Below are 27,509 nucleotides of genomic sequence, written 5' to 3'. Positions count from 1 at the left end.
AAAATACTGACAGCGGTTATCTCTGGGTAGAGGATTAATGGTTGATTTGTTTTCCTGTTTCCGTAGCCTTGTAGTTAGGTCCTTAACCCTGCCTTCCTCCCCCACACCAGTTGGCATTTTTGTCCGTCAGCCATCCTGTGCACCACCGGGAGCTTCCCAAGTCTTCATTTCCTTAGGTTACTCTCGTGCTTCAGACCTTCACCCAGGACCACAGCCAAAAGGTGTTATAAGCAAAAGTGTCTGGTTATTAACGTCTACCCTAATTGAGCTCCAACGGAAAGGCTTGTAACTGGGTTTTGCTGTAATAAAAATTTTCTTCCATTGGTGCAGTTCTCGAAGCTTTGTTTCCCTCAAGTGCTTTCACATATATCATCCTAGATCAGTGGTCGGCAAACTCATTCATCAGCAGAGCCAAATATCAACAGTACAACGACTGAAATTTCTTTTGAGAGCCAGATTTTTTAAACTTAAACTATATAGGTAGGTACATTGTTATTAACTTAATTAGGGTACTCCTAAGGCTTAGGAAGAGCCACACTCAAGGGGCCAAAGAGCCGCATGTGGCGTGTGAGCTGCAGTTTGCCGACCATGGTCCTAGATAATAAAAGCCTTACATGCTAAGTGTCTGGTCGACTGGTCTGCCGTTCAACCAGTCAAAGTATAATATGCTAATGATATGCTAAGGCCGCTCAACTGCTCGCTATGACGTGCACTGACCACCAGGGGATAGATGCTCTGACAGGTAGGTTAGCTTGCTGCTGGGGTCTGGCTGATCAGTGGGGTCCCTCAGCCCGGCCTGCACCCTCTCACAATCTGGGACCCCTCGGGGGATGTTGGAGAGCTAGTTTTAGCCAGATCCCTCAGGCCAGGCTGAGGGACCCCACTGGTGCATGAATTCGTGCACCGGGCCTCTAGTTTAGTATAATGGAAAACCCTGGGCTTACAATTAGGAGATCTGGGATGTGGACCCAGGTTTACCATTTAGCTGAGTGACTTGGGCAAGTTACTTCCCTGCTCTGAGCCTCAATTTTCTCATAGATCAACTAGAGATGACAATAATAGTTTCCTACTTCAAATAGTTGCTATGAGGATTAAATGAGATAGTGATGTATGATGTTTAGTACAATGCCTGGCACCTAATAATGCAAATAGATGGCATTTGTACCATAAAGTTGCTTTGCTCTCACCTGCCTCACAAGATTGTTGAGAAGATTAAAATTTTTAAAAAATCAAGTTTATGGGGACATTGTGTAGCATTTAGAGTATTGTGCAAATGTAAAGTTCTTTGTTTTTCCTTCCCTGCCCTAATTTGCAGGCTAGAGAACCAAGGAAGAGGTAGAGTGATTTGCCCAGTATCACACAAACTGATGGAAGATTTAGGACCCAAACCCAGTTTTCCTGCCCCTTAGACCGGCCTCTACTTACTGGAACTCATTCCTTGTGGAGGTGTGGTGGAAATGCCCCGCGCGGTCCTATACCAGAGTGTGGAAACTCCACACTTTACCTGTGCACACCTCTGCCGCGCTCGGCTCTGCCACACCTGACAGGCTGCCCAGCGCCTTTTTTCAGGCTCCCACTCTGAACTGTGCCATTCCAAGTTGGCCCGGCTGTCTCCGCCAGCGGGGTTTCCAGCAGCTCTCCAGTTCTGCTTCTCAAGTTTGCACCAGTCTGTGTGATGCTCCTCGGCCTGCCTCTGCCCTTCGAGCACCCGCAGCTGGGGGTGGTCCTGCTGCCCTGTGACAGTGACATTACAGCTTGCAGATGACTTTCACCTGTGTTACCTAGTCTGATCCTCAGAAGAGGAAATGGGGAAACTGAGGCTCAGAGATGAAGCGACTCACACAAAGTCTTATGGTGAGTTAGTTACAGCTGAACCAGTGACCCTCTTCAAGACCCCGGTTCGATACCTCTCCACCCGTGCAGTGGGCTGGTGCTGGCCCTATGACCAGCTCAGTTCCATTTAAAGCCTCTTTGGGTGTGAGGATTGGATTCCCACTTCCCCACCCTCCTGCAAGTAAAGGTGTTTATTTTATTTTTAAGTCCTCATCTGAGGATATTATTTCCATTGATTTTTTTTTTTTTTTTTGAGAGTGAAAGGAAATGGAGGGAGGCAGAGGTGTGCACAGGTAAAGTGTGGAGTTTCCACGCTCTGGTATAGGACCACACGGGGCATTTCCGCCACACCTCTGCAAATGGAAATGGAGAGAGAGAAACATTGATATGAGACACATTGATTGGTTGCCTCCCACACGTGCCCTGAACGGGCCAGGAGTTGAATCTGTAACCAAGGTACATGCCCTTGACCAGGAATAAAATCCATGACCCTTCAGTCTGCGGGCTGATGCTCTAACCGCTGAGAAAACCAGCCAGGCCTATTTTTTATTTTTTACATTAAAAGACATGTGTGGCCTGGACTGCTTTTGCAACTGGGTATGTGGACTCAAAGCATCCTTAAGGACTGGATACCCTCTCCGTTCCTGTGGCCAAGCATGGTTTCTTTATTGATGGGCTCTCTGTGCTTACAAATAGTGTCTGTGCCCTCAGAACTCTGCCTTGATGTGGCCACTGCCTGCTGCCTTTGACTCAAAGTTTCTCCATTCATACTCTCAAATGTGGGAATTTGATTTGGTCCCCTTGTTCTTCTGGGCTAAGCCTTGCCAAATGTCACCTAGTGGCCTAGGGCAGTGGTCGGCAAACTCATTCGTCAACAGAGCCAAATATCAACAGTACAACGATTGAAATTTCTTTTGAGAGCCAAACTTTTTAAACTTAAACTATATAGGTAGGTGCATTGTTACTAACTTAATTAGGGGACTCCTAAGGCTTAGGAAGAGCCACACTCAAGGGGCCAAAGAGCCGCATGTGGCTCACGAGCCGCAGTTTGCTGACCACGGGCCTATGGACCTAATAGCTTGGAGTCAGGTGCCAGCCCTGGTCCAACTAGCTGAGGGCAGGTGGGAGTCACTGTGAGGGGCAAACCCCTGGTTTTGCCAACAGCAGGCCTGTGGACAGGGCTCTGTGGTGTGGTATGTGGGCAAGGACAGTGTTCTGAAGCTTGGCCTACTATAGGTCTCTTCCCTACCACCTTCCAAACCTCTAACCCAGAGGTCCTCAAACTTTTTAAACAGGGGGTCAGTTCACTGTCCCTCAGACATTCCGCACATGCGCACTGCGGGCCCGGGACGAGTCAGCTGCTAAGCTGGACAGGCAGTGGCCGCAAAAACACCCGGCGGGCCGGACAAATGTTTTTGGTGGGCCGCATGTGGCCCGCGGGCCGTAGTTTGAGGAACCCTGCTCTAACCTAATGCAGATGAGTAGGAGGTCAAATAATTCTGGAGAGTTGATGCAAGTCCACCTTGCTTTATATCCAGGAAAAATAAAAGTATGTGCATCAAATATTTCTAAGTTATATTTTGATTGCACCAGTGGTTCTATTTTATTTTTTAATTTTTTTGTTAATCCTCACCCTAGGATATTTTTCCATTGATTTTTTTTGGGGGGGGAGGGCCGTAAAGAATTATGGTCATCTGGAAAGCCAGAAGGGCTGAGAGGCAGAAACACTGATGTGAGAGAGGCACGTTGGGTTGCCTCCTGCCCGTGCCCTCAACCAGGGCTGGGGATCAAGTCGACAGCTGAGGTATGTGCTCTTGACCGGAATCAAACCCAGGACTCTTCAATTCTCAGGTCGACGCTCTACCCACTGAGCCAAACCGGCCAGGGCCAGTGGTTCTGTTTTAGAAGACAGCCCTTTTCTCTTGGTTGTGATGGTTTCATGGTTAATACTTATCTCCAAACTCATCAAGCTATATACAGTAGATATGCATAACTTTTTATGTCAATCACGTCTCAATAAAGTGTTTAAAAATGGTAATACTGCCAAAAATAAAATTACACAAGCAGAGGCAGTAACGACCCGAAACAGTCAAAGGGGAGGTCAGTGTTGCATGTAACCGTGTGTAGGAATGCAAAGCAAGCATGTAGGGCTGCCTGCCTTCACAACGCAGAAACAAACACTTCCCTTGGGGTGGGGTCGGGGGGAGAACAGCGCTTTTCAACAGATTATCTCTCTTATTTAAAGGACATAATCAGCCCTTGGGCTTTTACACAGGAATATCTGTGATCCAAAGATCATGGCGGTTCACTTAGGAATATATTATTCAATTTCTTAACATGCCTTCCTGATTGTCTTGCTTGTGTCAACATTAAAACTCATCCGCATTCCTAGAGCGAACTGTAGCCAGCTGGCTGTGGCTGAGCCTGTGGAAACTCAGAACTGACTTTAGGTAACTTCAGAAGAGGTTTTGTTTACACACACACACACACACACCTGAAACATTAGCGATAATTAGTTGAACAGGTCGTTGCTGAGCACCTATTCTGAATTGCTGTGCGTAGTGGGTAATGGTGAGGCAGTTCACAATATCAATAAAGCATGGCCTTTGCTTTTCCCAGCGGTGGAATTGGATCAGTTCCCAGGGCCCTGTGTTCTCTTTCTAAGCATTGAATTCCTTGGCAGGAAGGAATGATGTCACAGTCATTTTCATACACGCAGCTCCCCGGGGATAATACAGTGTGGAACAGTGCCTGGTACATGGGGCTCCCGGGGACTGAGTAGATGCCTGTAACAGTAGGAGAGGGCTTCGGATTGGACACCTGAGCCCCTGGAAGCAGAACTGAAATGTACAATACGGGCTAATGCAATGCTTCTAGAGAAGCGGTTCTCAACCTGTGGGCCGCGACCCCTTTGGGGGGTCGAACGACCCTTTCACAGGGGTCGCCTAAGACCATCGGAAAACACAGATAAATTACATATTGTTTTTGTGATTGATCACTGTGCTTTAATTATGTTCAATTTGTAACACTGAAATTGGGGTTCACAACATGAGGAACTGTATTAAAGGGTCGCGGCATTAGGAGGATTGAGAACCACTGTTCTAGAGGAATAACAGCTTAACACTGATAGCCAAAATAAAAGTAAAACAACAAAAGAACCTAGAACAGTGGTCGGCAAACTGCGGCTCGCGAGCCACATGCGGCTGTTTGGCCCCTTGAGTGTGGCTCTTCCACAAATAACACGTGCGGGCGCGCACGTACAGTGCGATTGAAACTTCGTGGCCCATGCGCAGAAGTTGGTATTTTGTGGAAGAGCCACACTCAAGGGGCCAAAGAGCCACATGTGGCTCGCGAGCCGCCGTTTGCCGACCACTGACCCAGAAGATCAAGGTCTTCACAGGTGTGCCCCACTTGAAGCAAATTCTGTATAGAATCCAGAATTTCAGATTTCTCTTGAAGTTTATTGTTGACCATTAAAAAGTAAACACACTCTTTAGAATCTCGAAGTCCAGATTAGCAATGCATGCAAGCTGTGAGATACCTGTGTGACTACGAGGCCCCTAATGGTTAGAGACCACCGACTCATCCACTGCTTGAGTACAGAATTCTCTGTCCCGGCCGCCCAGGTGGGGGCGGGCACTTTAGTGAACATTAAATCTGACCAGCAGACTTCTAACGGGTCTAGAGAGGCCAACTAACAGGCAAATCCGCATCTATCCGGCACTGAGAAGTCACTTCCGTGGCTCGAAATAAGGAGTGTTTAAGCCAAATGAAACTCAGAAAGGTAACATTTTATTTTCAGAGCAGCTGATGCAATATATCGAGTCAGGTTTTCACAAATAAATAAGACAGTGGCTCTCGGCTTACATCGCTAGCTGAAGAATGCCTCTCGCGTGGAGCTGCCACACGTTTCTGCGGCTCCTGGCCGGAACCTGTGCAGTGGAGTTCTCCGGGCTCTCTTTCTGAAAATAAATATCCTGATAATTTAAAGAAAATGCTATCGCTTGGGGGGAAACCAGCATGGAATGCCCAGATGCTTTTGTTTTAAAGGAATGCACCTTTTTAGGACAAGTCTATAAAACATCTTTATTTTTTTGTTACATGTGATGTTTAAATATAACTTTGCTTTCAAGCTTCAAACTTTTTTTTTTTTTTTTAAACCCCTGGTAAAATAAGACTTTTGGTTCGCCTTTTAACAAAAACTGACCTAGGAAGAAACATTTTTAGCAAAATGTATTATAAAATCACTAGAAAATACTGTCCTCTTTTTGCCAAAATGTTACATAAAATCCTTATTAAAAATACACACATTACAAAAGAAAAATTATGAATATGCTATACATAGTGCTCTTGATATGGACCAAGGGACCTGCATTCCGGGGGAAAATACAGTTAAGCACACTAGATATTATGATGTCAACTTATAGTGCAAACCTGAATAAATTACATCCTGAAATGGGAAGGCATGCAAGTCATCTGCTGAGAATAGAACATAACAAAGCCAGAACAGGAAGCAATCACAACCACTATTTAAAAATGTTTTCGTTTTTATTACATTAATTTTTTTCAAAAATACTTTTCTTTACAATAGAACTCCTAGAAAATATTTACAACCTTCCTCTAATAAAATATAACAGCAGTTAAATATATTTGAAAATAAGATGGGTTTTTCCATAAAATATATCTGTTAACTTTTTATATACAAGCTTTCTCAAAGAGATCTAAATTCACTAATGAAAAACCATCTGATAGTAAACAGTAACCATGTTGAAGACTTTGACCTTCAGGAAGAGAAGTTCTCTGGGGTGGGGAAGGCTGGGGGAAAGCTAAAACACAACACATACATGCAGGCAGAATCGTTTCAGAAAAAAACAACAAAAACACAATGTTCTACTGTGAAGTTAATTCTTTTTAAGTTGATATTGTCCAAAAATACTAATTCAGGAATTTGAACTGTCTCATTAAGGAGGAGTTCTTTGGTTATTTCAAGTCAAAAAATGCTTACACGATACTGCATGGAAAATCAAAGTTATATTGTGCATTATATTTTTTGCCTTGGCAACTCAAGTTTATTTTTCATGTTTAAAACTGGAACGGCTGGGCAAGTCTCCAAACATAACGAATACGTTTGCTTTATAAACATTTTTCTGGGTGTTGGCTCCTTTGTTAGATAAGCTTTCATACATCCCAATAGCAGAACCTTTCCAGAATCACTCTCAGACATCCGCAAGCAGAGGGGAGTGGTCACTGGGACAGGGGCCGTCGGCCAGTGTCGCCCTGGGATGGTTCTGAGACAGCTCTGCCGTGAAGGTGATGCAGTGCCCAGGCAGGTCTGGGCTCAGAACATACGAGAATGACCTGTCTGAAACGGCAGCAAATAAAACACCTCGTTTTCCCCTAAAGAAAAAGAAACTTCCAAGATCTCTTTTCAGAAAACAGAACGATGGAAATGAAAAGAACCTTTGTATTTATCTTCTGCCCTTGGCTTTCCTGAGATTCAGAGAACACTGCCCGGGTGGGGCCGCCAGGGCCATGAATATGTGCTAAATGCTTCTGCAGAGACAAACTTATCCTCACGCTTCCGCTGATACCGCCTCTAATGTTAAGCTATTAACGTGCCAGCAGAGCGGCCCCGGCATGATGGCCACGCCCACAGGAGCTGGGGAACTAGGCGGGAGTCACACATTCCAGGGGGCCCTCCCCACCAGGGCGGTCCTCTCTGCCGGGCCTTGTCCCGTCTGAAGGCGCGCTGCTCGTTTGCCCGAACAGTGGGACAGGTCCGTCTGACTCGGCTCAAAGCCTGAGCTACATGGCATTTTTGAAGGATTACAGGTTTATTACCTTCAAGTACAAACAGAAACCCTGATGACAGGGACAGGAGGAGGCAGAGTTATGTGGCTTGGAAGATGGTAGAAGTGCTTTGGTAAATGACTAACGAATACATTCATTGTTTGAATGCACACATTGTAGCTAAAGTGGTATGTGAAACCATTTTTGTTGGCCTTTAGGGCTACATCCCTTGAATTTGCTATCAAATTTCTTAGAAAACCCTTTTCTTCATGGTTAGCATCAAGATAAACTTCGGTCCAGCACAGATGAATTACAGCAAAGTCCCAAGGGAGTGAGGTTTCACAGCGCTTCGGAATGGCACAGAGTCGTCTCAGAACTCCACTGGCCACTAGCAGTGTTGCAAAACAGAACGGGCTCTTCCCATCTAGTTTTGGGGCAAAAGAACACTTCTTGGCCTTCCGGGGACTTCAATGTGTGCCTCTCAACCACCCTCCCTACAAACAGCCCCGGCAACTAAAGAGTTGGGGTTATTTTCTTCCAGATGGACCTCGAGTGCCCGCTCGCTGAAACACAGCTCTGCCCACCCACGGTGAGCACGGAAGAGGCCGCCACACTGCTCCGTGGACCAGGTCTTCAGTGACTCCCCTCTGGGGGCGCGAGCCCGAGACCGTGCAGTAATCAGTTCCTAGGAACGGGCCAGGTGACAGGCAAGGCAGCGAGCAAACTTATCCTCCCATTGGCCAACTCTTCCAAGGACGTGTGTGCAGAGGCAAGCGTGGCACGAGGGCTTCCTTAGCTCTCTGGAAAGCTGCCCGCGAGCACAGTCTCCCGGCGAAGACGCCAAGTTCACGGCGCGCTAGAGTGAGGTCAGAGCAGAACCAAAATAACTTTCGGTGGGAAAGGATGGCCCAAGTCCCCAGCAAGAGGAGGGCAGCCTGCTTCACACGGACACACGCACACGCACACGCACCGCAAGCTTTGGGACAAAAGGCAGTCGGGGGGGTTGACATCGGAAAGCAAAAGAACAGCAATGTCAGGCTCACCCCCTGCCGGGAGTGAGTTCACGGGAATGCAGCCCAGACGAAACACCTCTTACAGAGAGTTGTGCCAATTATTTATTCCCCCCAACCTCCCACAAGAAAACAAATTTAAATAAAAGGAAAAGAAACTGGATTTTTTTCTTCTAAACCTGAATAAAACGACCATTTTTTAAACAGGTAGTTTAAAATGGTTACAGAACAAGCAGGCAGTCCAGGCTTCCTGATGCGTGAAGACGGAGGAGGCCGCGAGCTTCGCCGTCTCTGAGTGACAAGCAGGCCTTTACAGTTCCGTGTCCCCCTGGAGCAAAACGGGGTCTTGATCATCCAAGAGGAGATCAGGGTCCACGGCCTCGGCCTCTCCCATGACGCCTCCCAGCTGCTGGACGACGTCGTCGTCGAGGATGTCCACGTCCTTGATGGGTTTGAGCAGACTCAGCTGGTCCAGGGGCAGCAGCCGCGGCGCCCCCACCGGCCCCGTAGTCCTCTCGATCGTGGCTGCCATTTCCGCCGCAAAAGCCGCCTTCTGAGCCTTTTGCCTCTGCTGTTCCTCCTGCTGCCTGTGCGTTTTCATGTGTGCGTTTCGGCTTTTGATCTTGAAGAAGACTCTAAACGTGAAGAAAAAGCAGCGTGTGAGCCTTAGGAGGTCTGAGCACAGGGGGCGCGTGGAGGACCTCTGTCTGAGCTGGCTTTGACAGGGTCCTCGGCTCCTTAGCTCCTAGGACTTCCTCCTCTTGGGACCTGTCACCTCTCCTCTGTCTTCGCAAAGCATGGCAAGGAAAGGGGGTGGGGACAGAGACACATTACGGTGTGTCAGGCCTCCTTCCTGTGGCAACCAAGGGAAAACCCTCAAAGGCCTTCCTGTCCATCTGTGGTCTGGAACACAGGCCCTCTCTCTGTCCATCACTAACCAAGCCTTTTCAACCAACCCGAGAGTCTCCAAGCCATGCCACTGAGCTCCGGTGGTTCCCATCAGAAACAACCCATCCCCCCCCCCCGCCCCGCCCCTGGCCCTGTTCTTCCGCAGTCAGAAGTCTCAGGATCCGCACCAACTGGACTGTTGTCCCCTCCACTCCAGCCCAAGTGCTCTTCTCAAGGTCACCAGTAACTGTGTGGCCAAAGCCCATGGCCCCTCTGTCCTTATTGTACCTGACTTCTGAGCTGCAGCCACCCGTCTTTTTCACCTGAGACCCTTTCTTGTTGGCTGATTATCATTGTTTTCTACTGTTTCCTTAAGAATGAAACAGTGGTTCTCAGCTGGGGGTGACCTGGCTCCCCAGGGAACATCTGGAGACATTTCTGATGGTCACAACTATGGCAGGAGTTACTCCTGGCCTCCAGTGGGTAGAGGCCAGGGATGATGCTAAGCATCCTTCTGTGCCGAGGGCAGTCTCACTCCCACAAACAAGAAACGATCAGACCCACATGTCAGTGCTGAGGGTGAGAAACCCTGGGATAAGAGCGCTTCAGACTAAGGTCAGTGGGCCCAGTGCGGCCAGCCCCTGCCGGTTTTGTAAAGAAAGTTTTACTGCAATACAGCCACGTCTGGCCTTCATGTTAACGTGCCCTATTGGGATATTTTTCAGAAAGCGTGCCTGGAGGTGAGACTGCCTACTTATGGAGCGGGGACAGTGCAAACGCTCTACACTCACTGCTGAGCTCCTAAAGGAGGGAAGTACAAACACAAAAAATCAAAGCTGATTCCTAAGACCAGAGTCAGAGTTGATGAATCACAACTGACACACGGAAAACTGAATTTCAGCAGCTAAAAGACATTCTGCAACCATCTGGCTAATGTTATTCCCAGTTGGGAAAACCACAGAAACTACTTCTATTTTCCATATAAATCTTTACTGGAGTGAAGGTAGGAAAGGGTTCCAAGCAACATAAAGACAAGATGAGGCAGATGTCCCCGGAAAGCTCGAAACACGGATTTTTGTTAAAATGCCCTTCGTCTCCACCCTGCGGGAGCAGAGGAGCAGACGCGCCGTCTCCTCTCAGAGGAAACTGGCGAGACCCCGACACCCCCACCCCCACCCCCACCGCCCCAAAGCAAGCAGGTGGGAGGTGAGGAGTCAGCCCGAGGAGGTTCATTATTTCAAGCCAATAACCCTAATGATCATTGCAGGGGCACTTGTTCTCCGTGACATGAAGATGACAGCACACCCTGGCTCCGAAGGACCTCAGAGCAGAGAGGAGGGGACTGGCGCCTAAACCGCCTGCCCCACCTCTGCGCTTCTCAGAGGGAGAGCGCAGCTGGCTCCAGCTCACTTTGGTGGGGGCTGCTGAGGTGTCAGGTGTCCTCAGGGGCTAAGAACCTGGGTTGGGCCAGCCTGCCTGCTGTCGATCTCCACTCAGCTATGCACCGTGACAAACTGCTTAGCCTCTGTGCCCTGTGTCTCTGCTTATAAAAAAGAAGCTACTAAAAGGACCTACTTCACAAGGCTCCCTTGAAGATTGAATTAACCAACACGTGCAAACATCCTTGAAAGGAGTGCCAGGCAGGGGGTGAGTGCCTGATAAGGGGCAGCTACTAGTAAGTTCCCCGAAATATCCCACGAGAACGTGTATCGTAAAGTTGGCCTCATTCATCCAACTAGGGGTGTTTTCCTGGTAGAGTTCCAGCAGCTACCTGGTGGCCATCTCTCCCGGTCATATCACTCTTCACGTGTGAGGCACTGGAGAATATGGGAAGAGAAACTCGGCAAGGGTCCTAAAGGATGTCACCTGACCCCTGCCAGTCGGGCAGGCTCACTGGGGAGTGAACTGGAATTCTGTACTGGATGCTGTGGGAGGGAACCGTGTGCATCTTACCACCAATGATATTTTCTCTCTAAAGTAAATAAATGAACAGTGCAAGCCAGCAGGAGGGAGCAGGGGTCAGGAGCCGGGCTCTGCATTTGAACACAGCCGGGTTCAAATCCCAGCTCGGCTCTTAAGGGTGGTGTGATGTGGGGCAAGTCATTTCACCTAATTTTCAACCCAAATTTGTAAAACAAGTATAAAAACTTGGAGTCGCTGGGTGAGGATTCAGTGAGCTCATGCACATGAAGTATACAGCAAAATAAGTGCTCAGTAAATGCGAGCTGTTACTATTACTACCCACTGTCAGTTTCCCCCTCTTCGCTATTCTTTTAAATTATACTTAAAAGGGCAGGGATGCTAAATAGGTGCTCTCACGAGTCAACTCTGATCAATTGGTTGGGCCCGCTTGAAGCATTATGATGAAAAGGGTTTGAAGTCTTGTCTTACAGTGGTAGCAAAAGTGCAGCAATTGATTGGTGATGTCTGCCTGGGCACAGGAATGACAGCAGGGGGAGGCAAGCCATCTCTGCTACAGAGAGTTCCTGAGTAGGTGTCTTAGAGCCATTCTCAAACTTCACAGGAATGCAAAGAGAGCAATGCCAATGAATATGGTTTGGGAGTGACGGGCAGAAGTTGGAAAATTTTACACTTCCCACATTTTTGGAAAAGAGTAAAATGATGTCACTAGAGGTTTGCTCTCTGAAGACATCCACCCTCATTAGGCTGACCCCAGAATGACCAAATCCCGAGTCAGAGACAAAGTGCACACCCCTGAGGCCCCATGCGGACCCCCCGGGTGGCATCAGGGAGAACTCAGAGCCCAGGTTATTTTTCTAACTGAAGAGACCTCGGGCCCTCCTGGCCCGGCCCCCACAGAGCGCATCACCCATCGCACACTTAGATCCAGCCCCCGTCCAGTTCCACCTACTTGCCGCACTCCTTGCAGGGGAAGACGGTGGTGGGGTCGGTCTCGCCGCTGGTGGTGCTATGAGAGGGCGAGCTCTTCACCGAGCAGTACCCGCTCTGGGCACTGCCCGGCTTCTGCTTCCCAGAGGGGACAGCGCCCCGAGCTTTGGTCACCTGGTTGGTGCCACCGTGGATGCGGGCGTGGCCGTTCAGTGCCTGCCGGGAGCTGAACACCTGGGGAAGAAAGGGAGTGACATGACATCTACAGTCCTGAAAAGGAAATTAGGGTTGTTAGTGACTCGATGGTAAAACGTGAGATTCCTGCAACAGCGTCTAACCACAGGGCACGGGGACTTGACACAGCAAACTCGGGCACACACCACCCTCAAATGCTAGGCTGCCCCAAGCCCCCTGTGCTAACGGGAAGACGGGAGGCGAGGTGGCAGTGCGGGGGACCAAGCTGCCGGCTGTAGTCGGGAGCTGGGAGCCAGACGCAGCGCCTGTCCACCGGGGGCGCTATGGGGCCACCCCCCCCCCCCGCCACCCCCCCTCCCTCCCCCTTATTTCCCCCCCATCTGTATAATGAGGGGGTTGGGCCAGCTTTCAAACTTTTTTTTTACACCAGTAACTATCTTTTTCTTTTCTTTTCCCCTTTCCTTTCTTTCTTGACTTCGAAAGGACAAAAAGAAATCAGGTCTTCCTCAAAAGCTCAAGGTGACAAGCAGAGGCGCCCTGGTGGGAACAGAGCCAGCGCCCAGAAATGAGCCCGTCTGCTCAGCTCCTCCCAGGAAGCCCTGGGACCCGAGGGAGCACATGGGAAAGACACTGTCCGGCTGCTCTGAGTCTGTGTGCGAAGTCCAAACCCCAACCAGCAGCCCATGACGGAAGCAACGTTTCAGACCCCCCCGTTTCACTACAGGATGATGAACAGGGGAAGGACCGGGCAGTTTCATGAAGCTTGCCATAAAGCAGGCTTTCCTGAGCTCAGCACCACCGACACGTGGGCTGGGTTACTGCTGTGGGGGCTGCTTGTGGGATGCCAGCAGCACCTCCTCCGCTGTGACACCGTCTTTGGACAGTGCCAAACGCTCAGGGGTTCTCACAGCCAGTTGAGAGCCACTGCTGTGAAGGGATGGAAGCCACACCCCCAAGTTCCAAGAGCCCGACACCAGCTAGTGGGATGCCCCCGGCCTGCCCAGCTGTGGGAGGCTGTGCCCTGTTAGATTCACGAGCTCTGTTTGTGGCCTTACAGGGAAAAAAGATCTATTGCTGATTTAGCAACCCAAACTGCCATGGTTCGGGGCAAGGATCAAAACTACCACTTTTTCCCCCTGTGATTTTTAAAAGTTATTAACACATTGCGTACCGCATAGAAATCTCTAAGACATAGGCCAGGGACCGCACGTTTTTGGGCAAACTGCACATTATTTAAATCATCATAATGCACTTTAGGTGTTGTTTTTCAATAATTATAACATTTTTATTTACAAAAACAATTAAACAAAGTTCCTAGTACTTTTTTAACGTATGGTACTGCGTAAAACATTCTCCTCTATGAAGAGAGACCAAACAAAATTTACGTAAGTATCTAGATTCGCTCGTTTTTCCACGGGCGTGAAAAACGAGAACACTCGTGAGCGGTCCTTAACAGATGGCGCGAAACACGAGAAAACTCCTGAGCGGTACGAAATGTGTTAAAAGGCATCATCCACCTTGCTGAGCCCTTCTGATTGGGAAGCGTAAAAGATGACGCCCCCCTTGGTAAAGAATTTACAGCAAAACTGTGAATTGAGGAAGCATCCAATTTCTAAACAAATCTACATAGAAATACTGTGAAGATGTGATGAAGTCACATCTTCATCATCCCTGAATGGAAGAGCTCCATACCAACATAAAAAAAAAAAGCCAGCAATTTCTTATGTTCTCTTCAAAACAAATGTAAAATATGTGTGTGTACTTTTTTTTTTCCCTTTTCATTTTTTCTTAAATATAAATCAAGTGAATTTCTGCGTTAGGATCGACATGTTTTAAAGACTGCTGCTTTCTTCACTTCAGTGACTGCCCAGACTCACTAAGCAGCGCTCAGTCCTCTGCTCCCTGTAACGGACAAGCAAGGACAGGCGCTAACCGAGGGAGACGGGGCTTCTTGTGAAAGAAACAACAGTCTCCTTTTTCGAGGGATGCCTCTAGAACTCGCCTGTCCAGGTGTGCCTGGCTTTAAGAAACCTGATTTGGGAAAAGCTCGATAATTCAGACCAGTGGGGGACCATCCAAAGGAAACAACTCTTAAGAAACATCCTTTGAAGTACACAGGGAGCCTTCGGCCAGGCCGGTCCACATTCTGTAAGGCCTCCTCTAGCTCTCGGAGTGATCCAATGGTGAACTGGTTTTATTTTAGCTAAATGATGCTTCTAATGTGCTTAAGGTTAAGTAATTACACAGACTCCCTTTCAGTCTATTTATTTACATGATTAATTTTGCTTAGTAAATCTGCTTCGTCTCCCCCAAAGAATACCAAGATAAACTTTAGCTGAGTCTTTGCAATTATGCTGCATAAGGATAATTCCCTGTGGGCATTCCCAGTGCAATTAAATGCGACAGGGCATGACCCGGAATGACACGCCCAGAGCAGTGAGGAGGCACCAGGACGTGGAGAAGTAAGCTCTGGAGACCAAGGCTCACTGACGGGTTCAGAACCTCACGCTTCCTGGGGGCAGGGACCTACTTCGTGTCCTCTGAGCATGTAGCCCAGGGCCTGATACAGGGCGCCCACTCCAGAAATGTCTGCAGGCTGAGTGAGTCAATGGGATAAAGGACAGAAAGCCATGGCAACATGGACCTCTTTCTGCCCAACTTCCACGGCAGAAAGTGCATCCTTTCCAAAATGCATCATCTCAAAGCCAGGCCCAGCCATACGCCTGGCCCTCGATCCCGGGAGGACACACAGACACTTACAGCCCCACAGTTGGGCATTTCACAGATGAAGGAGCCTGCGGGCTGGCCGAGGGCCTGCAGGGGCGGCCCTTCCGCGGGAGCCAGGACAGGGCCTGGCTGCGGCTCCGGGGACTTGGGCACTTCACTCTCCTCTTCTCTTGTGGATTTCCTATCTTCTTCCTGGTCCTCCTCCTCCTCCTCCAATTCTTCTTCTTCTTCACTTGTCTAGTGTTAAGGCAATAAAAGCAAAAAGGGGAAATTCCCCAAATGGCATTTTTAGTGAACAGAACCCACAGGCCAGGAGAGGGTGGAGGGGCTGGGTGCGGGGCTGCACCGGCTTCTCCCTGCATGAGGGACGCTGATCGAACCCTGGGCTGGAGGTGGGAAGTACTGTCTCACTGGACGCTGGGAATTCTGAGTCAGGGAAGTCCCGCCCACCCTGGGTCCCTCCTTAGTTATATAAAATATTTGAAGGCAGGGAGGAGAGATTTCTGTAGGTAGAGTTCCTCCCCCTGGTTCGAGACTAAACCCCAGGCAAGGCTGCCCACTTGGGTCTGTCTGCCCTCTGTGTCCCCAGAGCCGTGTGGAGGGTTTCCAAGCAATAGCAACACTGTGGGACCCCACGGAAAGAGGCTCCAGACCTATGGGGTTTGTGCTATAGGCCTCGTAACCCACTGCCACGCAAGGTGCCCGAGATGTTGATTTGACCTGGGGAAAGCACGTGACACAGGATGTCCCAATGTGCTCCTGCTCTGATCTTGTCAGGAAAGAGAATCAGAGTGAACCACAATGACTGCAAGAAGGAGAGAACACGCAAGGGGATATTCCCTTTTATTTATCATGTGTTTTTCTCATCCTGGTCTCCGATCATGAGCTTGTAGAAATGCCTTCCAGAGGCATTCTAGGAAAAAGGAAAGGCGTATGAATGGTTATCCGCTCCACTGCCGTGTCCCCTCCACTTCAGAAGAGCAGCCAGCTGCAGAATTAAGCAGAAGGCCCACGCCTTCCTCAAGGTTAACAAGATCGCGAGTTAACAGAGCAGCTTGGAGTAGGCACCCGGGGCGGGTTGGGATGGAGGGCAGGATCTAGGAGGCCCTCATTCTGCCTCTTGTTTAACTAAAGACCTCATTCTGCTCTCCATCTTCATTCGGGCGGTGGGAGGGGCGACAGATGCTGGCTCCTCCAGGCCCAGTAAGGACTGGGGACCAGAAAAAGGGAGTTCTCCATTACATCAGCCTCATTTCAGCTTCTGTTTTATAGCACTTTACAGTTTACAAAGTGCTTTCACATGGCCATATCACTGAATAGTCTGTAAACAGTCTCCACAATTTACGAGGAAAAGAAAGGCATGCCCAACCAATGGCGCATTCGTCTCTGCCCGCCTCCTCTGTCTCCCTCTCTCTTTTTATATTAAGTTTTATTTTTTTTGAATTAAATGTATTGGGTTGACATTGGTTAATAAAATTATGTTGGTTTCAAGTGTACAATTCTATGCTGCATCGTTGTGTGTTTATCACCCAAAGTCAAACCTCCTTCCATCACCATAGGTTTGATACTGTCACGCCTCTTTGCACACCACTGCTTAAAGCCTGTGGGCTCCAGCTTGGTTTCCCCCGGCATCGACGTAACCGGAGTGAGCCTACGATTCTTAGAACCCAGAAGCAAGAATTCCCAAGAAGAATAAAGATTTCTGAGAGCAGTGGTACCCTGGGTCCTGAAACCACAGCTTCCCCTCTCCGGTGTGGACTGGGCTTGGGAGAAAGACAATGCCAGCACATAATGGGGCATGTGGCACTCCCCTCCCTGGGTCAGCAGTGTCTGTATTTAATACCACATACGCATATTTAACAGGGTGTAGTTAAGAACCAGTCCCAGTTTCCAGTGAGTTAATTAGGATTAATTAGTAATAATTACATTTGTTGAAAGGCTTCAGTGAATACAGATGTAGGACTAATACATTTACAGTGATTTATGATAGAAGCTGTAGGTCTCGTACTAACGTACAAACATACAGGTTGATTTCATTTAAATGGCCTCATTTCCGTATGAATCCTCCATCTTCCAGTCCCTAAGACTTTCAGCTAAAACCACTCTATGTCAAACTGCAAGGGTTCACTCCATTCCTTTATAGAACTGGAACTTTGTGGTCTCAAATACCAATTTATTAAGCAGCCCAAGGCCTATAGCTTGGCTTTTAAAATAAATTATGTAATAATTTTAAATGACAATGGCATTATTTCATGGTACTTACTATAATTACAATTTTCTCACAGTGCCATATTTTTGGCTTAAGAACTCCGAGAGGCCTGGCCAGTGTGGCTCGGCTGGTTGGGCATTTTCCCATGCACCGAGAGGTTGCCAGTTTGATCCCAGTCAGGGCACATGCCCGGGTTTTGGGCTTGACCCCTGGCAGGGCATGTGCAGGAGGCAACCAATGGCTCTCATATTGATGTTTCTCTCTTTCTCTCCTTCTCTCTTCCTCTCTAAAAATCAATAAAATAGTAAAAAAAACAACAACAACAAAAAAACCCCCAGAACTCTGAGAAGAAACATTCCAGATAGCTACAAAATTACAGATTCAATTATACCGTACTGTGATTATAATGTCTTAGGAATTTAGATAGAGTGCTCATAGAATGATTTATCATTAAGCCAAATGGCTCACCAAAGTGACTAAGAGATACAAATATAGGAAGACAAAAATCCTGACATGTAGAACTTCTTATCAACAAGTTGGCTATTTTATGATGTACTGTGAAATGAAACATTTATCAATATTCCAGATTTATAAGTGAAAATACAAATGTTCAACAACCCATATTTACTCCAAGACACAGATCTGAGTGTTTCAGTCACTAAGGATGATGGTGGTGACAATATACTGAATGACTGCTGAGTCAGGATCCACACACATTGCTAGTTCTCACAACAGCCATGTACAAATTTTTCTTTTTTCTATCTATCTATCTATCTATCTATCTATCTATCTATCATCACTTATTTATTTTTATATTGATTTCAGAGAGAGGGAGAGATAGAAACGTCGATGAGAGAGAATCATTGATCTGCTGCCTCCTGCACGCCCCCTACTGGGGATTGAGCCCGCAACCTGGGCACGTGCCCTTGACTGGAATCGATCCCGGGACCCTTCAGTCCACAGGCCGACACTAATCCAATGGAGCCAACCAGCTAGGCCAAATTTTCAAACAAATGAGGAAATTAGCCAGAAAACCAATTTGCTCAAGGTCACAGGGCTGGTAAAGAAGTTGAACTGAGATTTAAAACCTGGGCTACCTGATTCCCAAACCTCCCCCTTCTTCTCCCCTCGGCCCTGCTGCAAATGTCCACAGGCGTGCGTTTGTCCACTTGTACACGGAGGCTTAGGTTTTCAGCTCAAACACAGAAATCCTAAGCCTCTCAGAGCCACTGGGACCAGCTGCCTTTCCATGCCAAAGGGAAGCAGGGTGTTCCCTGGTCGGTGGACCATGACGGAGGTACCTAAGGTGCATAGACCACGATGAGCTTTGCCCTGGGAGCCTTGACCGCTGTCGTCCAAAGACAGTTAACTGTCAGTTTCCTCAATTGTGTTATCTTTTGGCCACAGCCAGACCCACAGATTTGTCCGGAGTGGAATCGTGAGAATGGAGAGGGCACAGGAAGGGGAAGACACTCTGCTCCCATCTCCTTAACAGAGACCATCTTGGCCCCTTCTGCCTGCGAGGGGACAAGGGCCTGAGATGGCTTCAGGCCAGAAGGCAGACTACCCTGCTGGTTCCCTAAAGAGCCGCTGTTCCTCACAAACTCTCCTGCTCTCCCCTCTCCCCACACACGTCCCTAAGCTACCCGAGCATGTTCCAAGGTGGGGAAATGGCCATCTGTCCCTTTTGTAACACACTGAGGACACGTGATCAGCAGAGCTACCCCGGTGTCCAGGCAGGCTTGGAGGACAAAGAGCAGGACCCTGCCCTAGGACAGCGCCTTCTGCACCCTCCCCAGTCCTTGCATGGTCCTGACTTTTCATCTGTAAACTACCCTCAGGAGGCGGAGCCCTCACAGTGCCCCAGAGGAAGCTGAGAGCTACCACACTGGCCTTAGATCAAGGTTTTCTTGTTTTTGTGGGCCCGAGTCACCTCTGCACATACCTGTCTATGCTCCCTACGCAAAGAGGCCATGAGGGCGTGGATGCTCCGATCCAGCTTAATACTGGCTCCTGGTGATTAAGCCCAAGAAGGTGTGGCCCTCGGGCACCAGCTCAACCTCTCAGAGCTCCTGAAGCTATAGGCTGGCCTGGCTTTTCTACCCTCTTCACAGCCCTGCTGGCCAGGGTGGTGCCTCTGCCGTGATGGTAACCTTTTCCTCAGCAGCACCCTCTGCTCAGGATCACTGCTCACCTGTCTCCCTCCAGGGAGTTCTTAGAGGGATTATTACTATGCACCTCAGAAAAATGTTCATTCATTCATTCAGCAAGTATCTGTTGAGTGCCTCTGTGATGCCAGACACGATCCTAGGCACTTGATAACACCCAAGCCCGAGACACCACTCTGCCTAAGGAAACCCCACCCTCTGGTTTGGCCTCTTCCAAAACATGGCTCTGACAGCCCCGAACACTCCAGAGTTGGAAGGCACCTTCCAGATCATCTAAGCTGTTTTACAGCCTAGGGGCCGGGTCCTGGGTCTCCAAGGGCAGGATTCTCTGTGCTTCCTTGTTTACTGTCTATTCCACCCATTTGCAAAGCAATGCTCCGTGTGACCTGGGCAAGCCTCTCCCCCTCTCTGGGCCTCAGCCTCTGGCGGTGGAATGGTGGAGCTGGATGAGAAAGACTGCCTAAGGCCATATCTAAGAACTCTGTTCTCACTGCATGTTGCTTTTAAACACTCTTGTGTGTGCCACATCTTCCCAGCTAGAACGTATGCTCCCCTGGGGGGAGGGAGGGGCAGAGGCCATTAACACCCCGGAGTCACCCACTGCGCCATACAGATTGCAGCTGTGGGAGCTCAGCTGGTCTTGGTTGCTTGAAGCAGACGAGGCCAGGCTGCTCTTTTTTATTTTTTAATGTCTCCAGTGCCTGCAGCCTAGGGGTAGAGGCAGGCAAATGGTTCAAGGCCACAGCCTGCTCTGGCATGGGGCACCATGACAGACCCAGGGGGACAGCCCTGCCCTAATCCAAACCCATGCATCACACTGCTTTTTCAAACATTAGGCCACAGATGAGCAAAAGGCTATACTGCTACAACACATTACTACTTCAACCAGTCAGACAAAAGTCCTGGTGCAGGAAAACCTCTCTACAGAACACTGTCCACTTTAATCAAAAGAATGGAAACCCCATGCCACTCCACAGATATCTATTTCATCTGATATTTGAGTCCAGATATAAATTTACATATGTGTGCAAATATCAGAGCTAGGTCCCATACTTAGTGAGGAACGTGGGCTTTTGAGTGGGTCCACGTGTTTTTAACATTTCTTTAAGAGAATTTGCATTTGACTTAAGTATTACATGAGGGAATCAGGCTCAGACAACACACTCCCCAGCCATTGACCACAGCGAAGTTACTCTGTGCCTCAGTCTTCTACCTCATGGAATTGGAATGAGGATTAAACGAGCCCATGTTTGTGAGCGCCTCGCACAATGCCTGGTACACAGCACGTGTCTTTTTAAGAACCGACTGAGGAATCTCAGAAGGAAGGCGGGGGTGGGTGGGTGGCCGGGAGAAGTTAACCGGAGAATTTACATGCCTATACGCATGGCCCACGGACACAGACAATAGTGTGGCCAAAGCCTGGGAAGGGCGGGTGCGGGGTGCAGGGTGTCAATGGGAAAAAAAACAAAGGGGACCTCTGTAATACTTGCAACAATGAAGATGAAAAACACACACACAAAAACGTGTCTTTTCAAGAACCCTCCTCACCCCCCACATACGTGCTAACACTCATACTGGGGCACCATGGGGAATGAAAGTATGATGACACATATTCACCCCATTCATGAATTTTAGCCATGTTCCCTGATGACGACAGAGGCTGGGGTTTGGTAATGTGTTGTAGACATGTACCTTGTACATACATACATGGCAGGGGCTGTTTTCCACAGCAGGTGGGATTGCCCCTGGCCATGGACACAGAGAGGAGCGCCCCCCCAAGGGTGAACGGGGCAGTAACGACCAAAGCCACACGATTCCAGGGGTACATGGCGATGAGAGGGCGGCGAGGGTCACTCCCTGCTCAGCAGTTCCTCAATAACCCAGCGCCCCCGCCCCATCTGGAGGCCACGCTCCTTCCTGCTGTGCTCCAGGGAAGCCGCGGCCAGCTGGGGCGCCTTCATCTTTGGGAGGCACCTCACGTTCTCTGGCCACACCGTCCACGATGGGGAAGGACGAGGACGGGGTATGCCAGGGGGGTCAGGGCACCTGCTTATAAAAAAACCACCCACCCGAGGCTGGGGCCAATCTGGCTTAACCCTCTGGCTCCTGACAGCCACAGGCCGAACCCAGGCTGCCTTCCCTTGGCCTCCACACCAGAAAGTCAGAGCCTGAGTCCCGCCAGGGAGCGGGCTCGTCACCCCCTCCCTGAGGCCACCTGGGCAGCAAAGCCAAACCAGACGGCAGCCGCTTACTAACCTGGGTGTGGGGTGGGAGCAGGGCCAGCATAAGCAGTGACTCGGCGGCTTCACTCACCATACAGTCATCCGCGAGCTCCGTGAGGCGTGTGCGGTGCTTCCGACCCAAGCGCATGATTTTCTTCCACGTGTAGTAGTACTCAACGCACTGAGCCACCGTCTTAGACTTCACCTGCGGGAGCCGGGGCAGGGTCAGCTCCGAGCAGCAAGCTCTGGCGAACACGTCATTTGGTAACGGGCAGCAGGCTTATGCGGTGGAACAGAAAGTGTATCCAGAGAGAAATCTCCTTCTCACGCCTGCTCTCCAGCCAGCCAGCTCACCCCCCGCCCCAGCAACACAGCTATAGCCCCTCTTCCTGATTTCCTGGATAGCATTCCAGAATTTCTTTACTATTATTGTCACTACGACGAGGGGCCCAACTCCAGAAACTACTGGCTTGAGGGGGGGGAGGGCACACATCTCCCCTTCTCCAATTTCCCAGAAAAAAATTCTGCTAGAAACACGATAGATCGGTCAAAATATACATGAATAAATTATTTTAATTGTGAATCAGAAGCCCCAGGTCTATTTATCCCAATAGGATGCGTAAGTTAAACATTTTTATGCATATTACCAACAAACACAGAAGCACATTTTCCTCGCAGAAGGTAGCACATGCATGTTTTGCAATTTGATTTTTTTACAGTGTAGCCTGGGGACTTTTTCCTGTCAGGCCTCTGAGAGCTCATTCCCTTTTTTAACCCATGAAGCAGCGTGCTTCTGCATTAAACGTGCTGGAATGCGTCTGGGTGTCTGACTTGCTGACCTTCAAAACCCATCTATGAAGAATGTTCCTTAGTCATGGAACAGGAACCTGAGGCAAAGCGGTAATGACAAAAGCTGTTTTCGCAGGAAACAAGCCTTGCTCTGCTCGCCCCAAAGGGGGAAAGGTAAATGTGTTTTAAAGAGAAAAAAGTCCTTCCCTTAGTTCATGTACCTCTAAGCTCTGAGTGCGGCTGGATAATGTGGGTTTTCTGGAGGCAGGTAAAAGCTGGCGGTGCCCTTGGGGGCGGGAACAGGGCCACCGCACGGTAAGATGAGGACACCACCAGGAGTCTCGTCTCCTCAAAGCTGCCCCTTCACATCCACCTGATACCTTGAATTTCTACATTAGAATCGCCGGGGGGGGGGGGGGGGGGGAGAGCGGAGGACAGTGTCCCAGAGAGCCCTGGCTTAAGAACCCAGGCTTCCTGACAGGCACGGCACATGAATCTATCCTCAGTCAACAGGTGTGAAGCCTGCAAGGAAGGAGGCCTAGGCCTGGCTAGTTTGCTCAATGGTTAAAGCCCCGGTCTCAGGTTCAATTTCCGGTCAAGGGCATGTACCTCAGTTGCAGGTTCGATTCCCAGCCCCGGTTGGGTTGCATGCGGGAGGCAACCAGTCAATGTGTCTCCCTCACATTGATGTTTCTCTCTCTCTCTCCACATCCTCTTCTCCCTTCCATACTCTCTCTAAAGATCAATGGAAAAAATATCCTTGGGTGAGGGGAAAAAAAAAAAAAAAAAAAAAGGAATGAAGCCTAGGTCAGGTGACTCAAGATCAGAGCCTGGAGCTGGCGCAGAGAATGCGGTGGCCTCCAGGGCAGGGAGCGGGGAGTGATACAGATCTGGAGACAGGCCAGCTGGACAGAAAGTCCACCTATTCAGATCTCTGTCCACCAAGGCCCTCAATTAAAGACATGTACCCAGCTCACCCCTGGTACCACTGGCCCAGCTCGGATCCAGGGGAGCTGTCACCTGTTCTCTGTGGACCTGAACACCTTCATGAGCACATAATGAACATGCTCCGTCACTCAGCGATCTGCTGAACCCACTTAGAGTCATTTTAACTTCTAGCCTAAACCACCTCTGAGCCAAGTAAGGCCGATTAGGTTTGCCACCTGCTGCATAAAGTGCTACTATGGCTACTAGTATGTGCAAGAGTTCCATTCTGCTGTGAAGTGCTGTATATATATGTAAACCATCATTTTTACTATTACTGTCATTATGATTAGGAGCCCAACACCAGAAACTACTGGTTGGGGGGAGGGCACATCTCCCTTCTCCAATTTCCCAGAAAAAAAGTTCTGTCAGAAACATGACAGTCATCAAATGCCCATGAAATAAATTATGTTAATTGTGACTCAGAGGCCCCAGTTCTATTTATTCCAATAAGAATGCATAAATGACACATTTTTATGAAGATATAAATAAACCCCTATCACTCTCAAATAGTCTATGTCCTCCTCCCCCGCCCCCCCCCCCCCCCCCCGGGGACACTGGGGCCATGCCACCCTTCCCCAGCCAGGGGTGGAAGACACCCTTAGCAGAGCATGAGGCCAGGAAACAAATCCTTCTACATATCTTTCCATGGACAATTACCCAATTCGGTTTCAAGTGAGCAACAGGAAAGGGCATGCTTACCATCTTCTGTACAACAATAAAGTCTTTGCTGTAAGTGGCTAGTGCTTTGTTAAACAGTTTTCTTTCTAGGGAGGTCCACTTGTCCGAACCTACGACAAAACACACGCTTCGTTAAGAATGGCTCACAGCTCTCCCCACTTTGCCGTTCCAGCTTCACGGGTCTCCCCGCCTGAGTGGCTGGTTCCCTTAGTTAAGGTACAGAATGAAACTGTTCAACAAATAACAGACTATCCATCAAACTCCTTTCTGAACAAAAAGCCAGTGCAGTGTAAGGGCCGGTCTTGGCTGTGGCCTTGGTTTTAGCACATTACTGACCCTAAGACTCACTTCTGTTACCAACAAATGGGGAATAATTCTAATTGTCCCCACTTTTAGGATATTTATGAAGGTTAAGGACAATGCACAGAGTGACTAGGTTAGGAACTGGGAAACTGCGCGCTCGACACATTTTAGCTCCAGTTTTTACATCACGATGATGTTCACGAGTGCAGGCATTCAGGTAGCAGGTGCTCCTTGCCATGCGGTGGATTCGGCAGTCTCCACCCTCCGGAGGGTCACAGTCCAGGGGGGAGGCGAACCAGGAAGCCACTGCACGCAAGGTGATGGCCGCAATGAGGAAGGTGGAAGTCAGGTGCCAGTGGGGCGCCAAGGAGGAGACACGCTCAGGTGAGGGCCGGGGCACCCGAGTGGAGTTTCCAGGGACACAGAAGCAAGTCGGGCCAGGAGATGGGAGGGAATTCCAGGGAGAGGAAGCGTGTGTGCAAAGCCAGAGGCAAGCAACGAGAGGATGCATTTCATTCCTTCCTTCATCTACCCATCCACTCAAGAGATGCTTATTAGGTGTTTACTACACGTAAGAAGCTGTGCTGGGGGAAAAGCTAACATTTCTAAAGTGCTTACGATGTGCCAGGTTCTAAGCACCTCACAGAAATCAGTCATCTGGTTCTACCAACAACCAATATGGGTATTACCAATACCCGTCGCACAGCTGAGGAAATGGAGGGGTTCGCGGAATACGCAGCAATCCAGGGTGCTTCAACTACGGGGTGCCGCAGAGGGAGAGCAGATGATGCGGGAGTGGGACCAGTTCCTGATAGAACTGCAGACCAACGAGGAAGAGGCCCCCGAGGCTGGGCTGCTGCACCGCCTTGCTGGCTAAACTTGACCTTCATGTCTATTTCCTCCCGAAAGGAGAACGCAGCATATGCAGATGGTTGTAGAGAATGGTCCTGGCTCTTTGGGGCAAAGACTTAGGCCTATGTCCAGGGGCTTTGCAGAAAATCAGCCTCATTCTTCAGGTTGTTTGAAGTCTCCTCTCTCTCATTCTTGGGATGGTACGTGGATGCGTTTTTGACATTCCTCTACTTCTTGAAGCTGTAATTCCCCAAACCATGCTATTTTCCCTCCCAACCAGGACAAGCCCAAGGTTTCCACTTTGCTATGGTTGATCGATGGGGCTTAACTACAGGAAACCTGAGTTGCTCCTTCGCTTGGAAGATCCAGCCAAAATTAGTGAACCCGGTGAAACCACTCTGGGCAGGCAGGGGCTGACGATCCTGGAGTCCGCGACTTAGTGATGTTCACTCAGATTTCCGGAATAAACACCGCTCCGTGTGGGTCCTCAGGCCAAGAGCTCTGAGTCCTGACTCAGAATATGCTCTCCAGAGCTGGGCTGGTTCAACCCCGAAGAAATCAGGGCCATCAACGGACTTGGTTGATCTCTTTACTTCTAGAAGGAAAGCAGTTTTCCGATTCATCCTCAGCAGAAGGCAGCGTCTTCCGTAGGTTCTGGAGGCCGGGGCACCCCTGGCTGTGAGAGCCACCGCACGGAGAGAAGAGGCAGGTGTGTGGAGAAGCTCTGCAGGAGTGTGCGTGAGCGGAGGAGGGTGGCGGGATTTGGGTCCTGGAGCAGGCCCATCGCCATTCCTCAAACGCTGTCCAACATTCCAGGCCTTGGGGTCCCAGCTCCCATATGCCCCCCCCCCCCCGCCCCGTTCCCCCGCGCCAGGGGCAGAGACGGAAAGGCAGAAAGGATGAACCAGCAATGTAGAGGACCAACCGAAGAGGAGTCATGGATCCTCTCAGGTGTCCATCAAAATAGAGAGAGTTCAGAGCAATGACGGTGGAAGAGGATCATGACGGGGACATGTCACAGCAGCCGAGTCCCGGGGAAGTTTCTAAAGAGGCGGATGTGCTGTCCGGCTGTAGGCCCAGGGTCTGTGCAGCTCTGGGTTGCATCTCAGATGGGGAACCAGGGACATTCTGTTGATGAAAACCCCTAACTAGGTCAACGAGGATCCTTTCCACGGTCAGCCAGACCGTACATTTCCCGAGTCTGAGTCCAGCTAAGACCTGGTGAGACACCCAGCCTGCCTTGGCCAGCGCCGTCTCTCCGGTGGATACGCTCTTCCACCCCACGGGGGGCTCCCACCTGGTTACTGCCCACGCAGCCGTGTTAAGTTCCCAGGTCAGTCTGTCTCCTTGTGAGAAGCATGCCCCTTCGTGTCCCCAAATGGCTCGCCAGCTGCAACCCTACACAGGGGAGGGGACTTCCGGGACCATCTGTTACGGAGGATCCTCAAGCCTCGTGCGGCTCCTTGTGGTGCTAGAGCTGCTGCTCTGTGGCGGGGTCTTCAGTCTTCCCCACCTCAGAGTGCTCACTCCGCACCAGGCCCTGGGCTGGAAGTCTGCCCTCTCGCGCCGTCCTCGTCTCCCTCCCATTCCCAGGCTGCAGCGGTGGGGGCAGGGAGCACGCGCTCAGAGCAGACAGCTGCGAATCGACAGGCGGAGGCACCCTGGTCACGGGATCCGCACCGGGCTGAGAATCCACCCCTGGGCGGCTGGACTGAATTTCCAGGTTAAAGCCTGTTACACAAATATAACACCTGAATGCGTGCTCCCCAAATAATGTCGCTGAGCTGTGACACAGAGGGGTGACTTTCACCAGGAGACCAGAGGCGGCGGACCTGGTTCTGTCGCTTACTCCCCCTGTGACCCCAGGCAAGTTTCCTTAACTTCTCCCAGTCTCAACTTCCTCTCTTGTGACATGGGGATCGGGACAGGCACTCTGTGACTGACAGCATTTGGTCTTGAGGGAAACGTTGGGCACCTTAACTGGCTGGTAGCGACGGGACACACGCTG

The 27,509-nt window shown here is 49.7% G+C and overlaps 1 protein-coding gene and 1 non-coding gene across 16 annotated transcripts in view; both read right to left on the bottom strand.

Annotated features, from left to right (window-relative positions):
• Positions 1-6,264: 6,264 nt before the first annotated feature.
• Positions 6,265-27,509, bottom strand: part of TRERF1 (transcriptional regulating factor 1) — a 212,922-nt gene continuing 191,677 nt past the window's right edge. For 11 of the 15 annotated variants that reach the window (XM_059701666.1, XM_059701665.1, XM_059701663.1 and 8 more), the window contains 5 exons: positions 24,368-24,456; positions 21,927-22,097; positions 15,327-15,530; positions 12,394-12,641; positions 6,265-9,268 (listed from right to left, as the gene is read on the bottom strand). In XM_059701666.1, coding sequence (XP_059557649.1) covers positions 8,944-9,268; positions 12,394-12,641; positions 15,327-15,530; positions 21,927-22,097; positions 24,368-24,456 — 1,037 coding nt within the window. In that variant the 3' untranslated portion in view covers positions 6,265-8,943. The remainder of the gene's footprint in view (positions 9,269-12,393; positions 12,642-15,326; positions 15,531-21,926; positions 22,098-24,367; positions 24,457-27,509) is intronic. The other 4 variants (XM_059701669.1, XM_059701670.1, XM_059701673.1 and 1 more) reach the window with 4 other exon arrangements.
• On the bottom strand, positions 20,350-20,481 carry LOC132237804 (small nucleolar RNA SNORA42/SNORA80 family). Its single transcript, XR_009453634.1, has one exon. It is a non-coding gene; the product is annotated as a small nucleolar RNA SNORA42/SNORA80 family (small nucleolar RNA).

Source organism: Myotis daubentonii, chromosome 6, assembly GCF_963259705.1.
Source record: "Myotis daubentonii chromosome 6, mMyoDau2.1, whole genome shotgun sequence".
Lineage (NCBI taxonomy): Eukaryota > Metazoa > Chordata > Mammalia > Chiroptera > Vespertilionidae > Myotis > Myotis daubentonii.
The sequence above is the reverse complement of the archived record's forward strand: the minus strand, read 5'-3'. Positions and strand labels throughout refer to the sequence as shown.